Below are 7,406 nucleotides of genomic sequence, written 5' to 3' on the forward strand. Positions count from 1 at the left end.
CAAACGGTTCAACCCTTCATTGGACACTTACATATAAAATAGAAATTCTGTAATTCTTCCAGTTTCTTTCCAAAAAGTAATTATCAGTTGTAGATTTTAACTGCAATTTGTTGTTCAGCTCAGCTATACTATATTAGATTATTTTCAATGGGTTTGTTTTAATGTGTATTTAATGTAATTTCGTTGTACTCGTTGCAATGACAATAAAGATGATTCTGGTTTGTTTTGCAGAGGGGGAAACAGGAATTCCTCTCCTATTGCTGTTTTTTGAAAATATTTTGGACGTGACATTTGAGACAGGTCTTATGGATAGTAAGAGATTAAGATTGCCTGTCAGCTGAATGAGGGCCACCGCATTGCTGTGTGCATGAGCGCATGAGAGAGAGAGAGAGAGAGAGAGAGAGAGAGAGAGATGTAGAGCACTAAAAAAGTATAGTATATGTGTAATTGATGTTACTGTGTGTATCATAGCTGATGTTGCTTTTGCAGCTCTGTTGACTATTTCATTGGTATTTATACGAGCATTTGTTAGCCCACCCAACAAATTTCACCACTGTTCCACAGCGTTGAGCCACTGGGCTCAATGCTGTGGAACGAGGAGCGTTTTACGTCTGAAGGGATTGGAGAGGGTGTCTTTCACAGCGGAGAAGACCCTCTTAAAGAAATTTGGCCTCTTATTTGGGGATGTGATTATTTGGATGAGAGAAGAGGTGATGCATGCAGCGACTTCTTTCTCCTCCAGATCCACTGCCACCACCAGCTTCTCCACACAGCCCCACTTTCTGCACGGGGCCTTGTAAATGTGTTTGTCCATCTTGTCAACTGTCTCAGGTGTGACCGATACACCTGCAGCCCTGAGTTCAGGCCACACTTCCTGCAGCAGCCAGTAAGCCTTTTGACCATAAAACAGAAAGCAGGTCACGTTGGTTGCTTTAGCCGTCCGTGATATCAGCCTCTTGTTCAACACAGGCTCTGGTGATTTTCTCCTGCTCTGCTTCTTCCTCTGGTTCTTGTTCATATTGGACTGTCTTGTTGTCATGCGAGTCAGACCCAGACCCGGTTTCTACAGGACCGGTTGCCTCAGCAGGAGTCACATCCACATCTGGTTGTGGTTCCACCTGCTCCAATTTGCTGTCGTCCATGATGACTGAGCTAAAATCTGTGAAAATTCTCTTCTACTGGAGGACAAAGTGTATCTGCAACTGCTCCACCTTCTTCTGGAAACCAACTGCAGGCTGAAGAACTGGGCTCCTTATAAACTTTCAAGGCCTTGGTGACGTCAGAAAGGCTCCCACACGTGACTCGGGGTGGCGCGGCGCCGCTTGACGTCATCAGCATAGACTTCTAGCCGGTAGCTGAAGCTAACAGCTGACTGAGGCGGTCAGTGTGGGCGGGGCGCCCTGCTTCAAACCAGAAGCCGAACTGTTTTTTTTTTTAATTGAATTTTATTTTCTTCAATCAAACGATACAAACTAAACAAAAACACACAGTCACGAATGTAAAAAAAAAAAAAAAACAGAAAACAAAAAAACACCACTTTCATCTAAAAAATATAAAACTTTTCAATTTGAACCAATGAAAGTTTTTGCATATTGTTTGGTGTCCTTTTCAAAAGCAATAAATTAAGGTTTTCTGTTACTAAACATATGAAAAAGATATTTCCATAGAATAATTAATAAATAATATAGAATTTGTGCAGGGTTTCTTTTTATATTCATTGCTATGGATACAACACAATACATCTTACAAATCTGTCTTAATAATAATGAATAGTGTTAAATCTTTCCCAATCTAAATACCAGAATAGACACATTGCCAGAAAAAATGGAGAACAGATTCAGGAAACAGATCTCACAATGAGCAGTAAACACACAGGTCCTTTATAAATTTTAACAGATAATGTTTGGCTGGATCTATCTGTCAACTTAAAATATACTTTTCTCCCTTCAACAGTGACATTTTAAAATCACTGGAGTTAAAGAAATTCTATAAGAGGTTCGTCAGGAATCAGGATTGATTGTAAACACAGTTTGAGCAGAAAGAACCAACACAGTTTAGTTGATAGATTACAGAACTTCACCTGCGGATTAAAGACGATCAAAGATAAAAAAGAAAAAAAAGGGAAAATTAAAGCTGCAAGCAGCATTGGGCTGGACCAAGCCCCCCCGCCCCCAAAAAAAAGATATTTTACGAAGTGGACATGAGCAGTTTCTACAATAAGAAAAAAGAAAAAACTATGAAGTGGAACTTTTGTGTGAAGAATAAAGTGAACAATGACGAGGTAAAATTAGGTACCAATACTAACTATGCTTTTCTGTTTGATAATCCAATTGTGTTTGTGTGTTATTTATGTTTTAACTTTTACTTTAGTAAAGGAGCCGAATCAGTGCTTTCAGTCTTATTGTTTATGCATTTCTGATTAATCTTTCAGTTATGTTGTGACTCATAGATGGAGTGTATTGAATGGAGGATAAGCTTATCATCAGTAGATCATATTATATCATTAATTGGTGAATCTACACACACACACACACACACACACACACATATGCACACAAGGAGAATATAGACTGAATTCTTTTTATTTTTTTTAGCCAAAACAGCAATCCAAAATCAGCTGACCCAAAAGCTTGAGAAGCAGGATTTAAGTGTTAACACCTCCCCAGGAGCAGAGACTAACAAACCGAGAATAATATTAGTCCCTGATAATATAATTTCCTCATAAGAATTAGAAAACATCTCTGATAATGCCACTGATGCTGAAAGTCACATTTCTTCAACTACTTTATCTGAGACATAGATGGAACTTGTGTTCTCAGAGTGTCTGTTGAGACTGAGGTTAATCTTGGGAATGGTATATTTTACACATGAACTTTAAAGTCCTGACACATCCTCAGATGACACTCTGACATATCGCTAAATTAATGCCCAATGAAGATTTCACCTTAATTTCAGAATCAGAATCATCTTTATTGTCATTGCAACAAGTTACAAGTACAACGAAATTCCATGGGTTTTAAAGACGCCCAGGCAGCCAGTAACAGCGCTCCGTCTAATTTAACACGTATATCATCAAAAAATAAAATAAAGCAAGCTGTGTTTTTAACATTTTGGGATTTTTCCTGAATGTTGATCTTAAATTCACCTTCCATGACATACTGCACCACTTCTGTTGACTCCACCTTCGGCTGAAAACCACACCTGGGTTGAGTTTGCTCCTTTACAACCGTCCGAACTGGAAATCTAAACAGGGATGCAGGGATGATTTTGTAAAGATGGTTTATGCAAGAGTCTTCACTGCACTGCACTTTTATATCTTAACTATCAAAAGTGTTGCTTTTTCAGCTCCACTTCGCTAAATCAAAAACCACTGTCTGATGGCTGTCGTGGTTCATGTGTGGCAAACCCTCTGTACTCTGCCAATTCTTAGAGGCCGTCATTACGCCTTGTCGGTGTGCCTTAAGTTATTACAGGTCATTAACTTTTGATTGGCCTCAGTGACGATGGCTTCTGGCTGTTCATCCAGTTTTGCATGGTGAAGCGAATGCCTTAGGACTCCATGCCGGAGTATAAATATGACGGTGTTTGTCCCTGAATGCATCGATTAAGATCAGTCCCGCCACAGCCATGCTCCACATCAGACTCATCAGCACACTGTGTGAGTATTCCACTGGCTATCACAGCAATTCCATGTGTTCATATGCAATTCAAAAGCTTTGCAAAGGTTTATGTCTGCAATATTAATGCAACAATATTTCTTGTGATGTATAAAGAAACTGAACATCGTGTTCTATAGGATATGATTTATGTTAATATATCTGAGCATGCAGTTAGCAGACTCACAGCTGTGAAGCAGATTTTTATGTTTGATATTTAGTCATTATAGTCACCAGAGTAGGAGCTGAAGTTCAGACATAATATTTTTCTTCCTTTCCAGTGCTTGCAGCAGTCATTTTGCCATTGATATCAGGTAAATATGAGTCAATGTGTTATGAGGAAGTTTTGTTCAAAATAGACATGATTAATGACTCATTATTTTGTGTTTGTTCCTTCAGTTGTACTTTCAGAGACAACAATCACCTGTGCTGAGCGAAACTATGTCCATCGCCTCAGCTGCGGTATGACTCTCATCGGTTGAAATTGTTAAAATGGACTTTCTTTTTTCATCATACTCCTCCTTTTATTCTGTGTTCTCAGTATTTATTTATTTATTTTTACAATGAGTCACTGTCCTCCCAGGTTTTATGTTACACATTTTCTTCATATCTTTGCAGCAGTCTGTTCACACCTTCTGTCAAAAAAAAAATCACTTCACCGGCTTCCTGGTTCAGGGGTCTTAATGTCACTTTATGCCAGATCTTCTGTGTCACGTCCCCCGAGTTGACCTATGACCGTATAGCCATTCTTTTTGATGTCACGGAGGTTAATCTGCTCTCACATGGAGACAACTCGAGACAAGACATGAATGTGGATTTTATAACTTCTCCAGAAAAAAAAAATCACAATTCTAGGTGGTAAAGATGGAATTAAAAAAAAAAAAAAACATCTGATTAATCTACTTTTAAATGTGAAGTTTTCTTAAATCTAATAACCAAAACTCTCCCTCTTTCTTTTTAACTTACTCTTTTTTTAAGCAGAAGTGATTAGCACTGAGTCAAAATTATATCTGTTTATCTGTGATTGCATGTTTGACCTTGGTCGACACAAGAAGGCCGAGCTCAGTTCAACCTCCTGGTGCGACCTGATGACTTTCTCCACGTTACTCACTTTCTTTCAGTTTGTAATTTTCTGTCTCAGCTGCAAATTGGCCATTCCACCACCGCATGAGAACAACGTGCGTGTGTTTTAGCCGTTTTAGCGTTTCAGTCCATGCTGAACAAATTCTCTTCTCCAGGCAATAAACACAGAAGAATTGTCACATATTTGAATTTGTCAGTTATACAGGAATAAAGTGTGAGTTCGGAGACAGGGACTGAGTTTTGATATCTGCTGACATTAAAAGAAAAGAAAAAAAAAAATTATCTGATTTTTTTTTTTTTTTTTTAATCAAGATTGGTTCATCGACTGACTTCTCCATAGCGCACATCAGTCATAAACTCTGTGACTGCAGCTGAACAAAACTGGAGTTTGTGTTGAAATGTAATGCAGTAACACCCATTTTTCTCTGTGTTTGCTGCGTGCAAGAGTGTGAACAAAAACATCCACATTCCACAAATGGACCTCATTTAAGGAGCAATCACCCTGGGTGTGGCTTTAACCAGGCCAAATGTGACGAGTGTGAACACACCTTTGTGTCTCTTTATACTCTGATGACAATGGACTTGCGCTTTTCCTTTACCATTTCACATTCCTTGACAGTTGCACGAGAACATTTTCCAGGTTGAGAGATGGAAATTGTGTCAATATGCACGATGAGCACGGCTGATCTCCTGCTCCTGACCTTCTGCTCTGGTGTGTGACAGACATTGGAGTGATCCGGGTGCAGACGGCGCTGTACGGACGCAGGAACAGAGAGATGTGCAGTGAGGGCAAACCTCCGCGACAGCTGGCCAACATCCGGTGCTCCGCCAAGGATACTCTGCAACGTGTCAAGAGCAGGTGCTCTGCTTATTATATTTAGATTGAAGGAAGGTGATGTGTTAAAGTCTCTTTTTGAACAAATGAAATGTTTAATTTTTAAATCTCTCCATTAAAACTTAATTAGGCCGGGTTTGGGAACCTCTGCATTTCTCCTTTTTCTTCCAAATAATTCAAAATGGACAACATATTTCAATTGCAGTTCACAGTGTTTTACAGGAAATGAATGAAAAATAACAGTAAAATAAACACTCTCTTAATGAAAAGGTAATTTAATGATTAAAATCCATTTTTTAATGGAAACTCTGAACCATTAATTTTGTTTCATGTCGTAGTGTAAGAGGTGAGTGTGTCAGCAGTTGTCGGGTTTTCAGGAAGTTTGTTCCACCGGTGAAGAGCGCAGGAACTAAAACCTGCTTCATCATGCAGGGTTAGGGCTAACCCTAATCCTAACCTATCCTCTGACTCTGGGAACATTTTGTCAATCTCTTCCTGAGGACCTCAGTGGTCTGGAGGCGTCATGTTTTACAAGTGCATTTCAAAGCTTCATAGACAAAAAAACTGAGATTTTGAAGTTGAATCTTGTAAACATTTTCATGTTCTATTTCTTTGCACCAAAACAAAGGGAAATCTTTTAAGTACTGCTATTTTTGGGTGATCATGCTGTTTCTGCAGGCGTGACACACCTGAGATACGTAATCTATATCTCCGACATTCTCACAGATGCGATAACAGGAAGGTGTGTGAGATAAACCAAAAGGATATTGGTAAATCAGACCCCTGCCGAGGGATCTACAAATACGTGGAGACCACCTACACCTGCCTACCAGCAAGTCAGTGTTACGTCTGCATGGGAATTACAGTGACACAGCTTCAGATTTGTTGCATTGTAAGACGCATAATGAGATGAATCTTGTTTTACAGTTCATGTCATTGCATGTGAGCACTCTATGGCATTTTTATATTGTGGTAAGTTAGCCTCTTTTCTGATTGATCGACATGACAAACACAAGTCATTTTAGTCATTTTTTTAATCTCTTAAAATTGTTTCAAACAACTTTGTGTCACTTTTTCTGTTTTTGTAGATGTGGGCCAGGTTATACATATCTATGGAGCACGCTTTGGACGTGGCGATAAGGCCATATGTGCTTATAGACGACCTGCCCGTTTAACTAAAAATGTGTGGTGTTCAAACCCCTCGAACAAAGTAGCAGCGAGGTAAGAGCAGGACCTGTTACACCTCCAGTGAAAAATGCAATTAAAATAAGTCCATATTCATGCATATCGCTCTGCATCCACAGATGTAACGGTAAACAAAAATGTTCTATCAAAGCCAGCAAGTCATCGTTTGGAGATCCCTGCCGTGGCACATACAAATACCTGGAGGTGGCTTATGTTTGTCTGTGTAAGTAAATTACAAACCTCGTTGGAAAATCTGTACACCTTTAGCATAACTTTTCAAAGTGAATTTCATGTTTTTTTCTTTCTTTTTCAGATCGTTAAAACTGGCTTCCTTCAAAAAGACAACATATTCTGAAGTCCACATCACATGCTTTGAAAAACAGTCACTTAAAACCTTTCTTTTTTTTCACTGTTCAATTTTTTTCAGTTGGTTCAAGATTATTTTGAAATAAACATTTTCCGGGGCATCAACACTTTCTTATATTACATAAGTCTACCTGTTCATGCATGAAGCTCATTAAAATAAACCTTGTAAAGTTCACCAAGTCATGTGTGTCCATTTCACTGTAGTTTTGATGCACCAGATGCTGGCTTCTCTGTTGCCTTAGGAGTCAAATAACGAAGTTCAAATCTTGATAAATTCATGG

At 38.9% G+C, this 7,406-nt stretch overlaps 1 protein-coding gene across 1 annotated transcript; it reads left to right on the top strand.

The window, feature by feature from the left end:
• Window positions 1–3,585: 3,585 nt before the first annotated feature.
• LOC115408560 (L-rhamnose-binding lectin SML-like) lies at window positions 3,586–7,080 on the top strand (the record flags this gene model as incomplete). The annotated part of the gene is made up of 8 exons (XM_030119387.1): window positions 3,586–3,658; window positions 4,056–4,118; window positions 5,463–5,598; window positions 6,301–6,410; window positions 6,502–6,546; window positions 6,663–6,795; window positions 6,879–6,982; window positions 7,073–7,080. Coding segments are annotated over 8 exons (672 nt in total), but the record flags the coding sequence as incomplete, so codon positions are not given.
• Window positions 7,081–7,406: the final 326 nt, after the last annotated feature.

This window comes from Salarias fasciatus, chromosome 20 (genome assembly GCF_902148845.1).
Source record: "Salarias fasciatus chromosome 20, fSalaFa1.1, whole genome shotgun sequence".
Classification (NCBI taxonomy): domain Eukaryota; kingdom Metazoa; phylum Chordata; class Actinopteri; order Blenniiformes; family Blenniidae; genus Salarias; species Salarias fasciatus.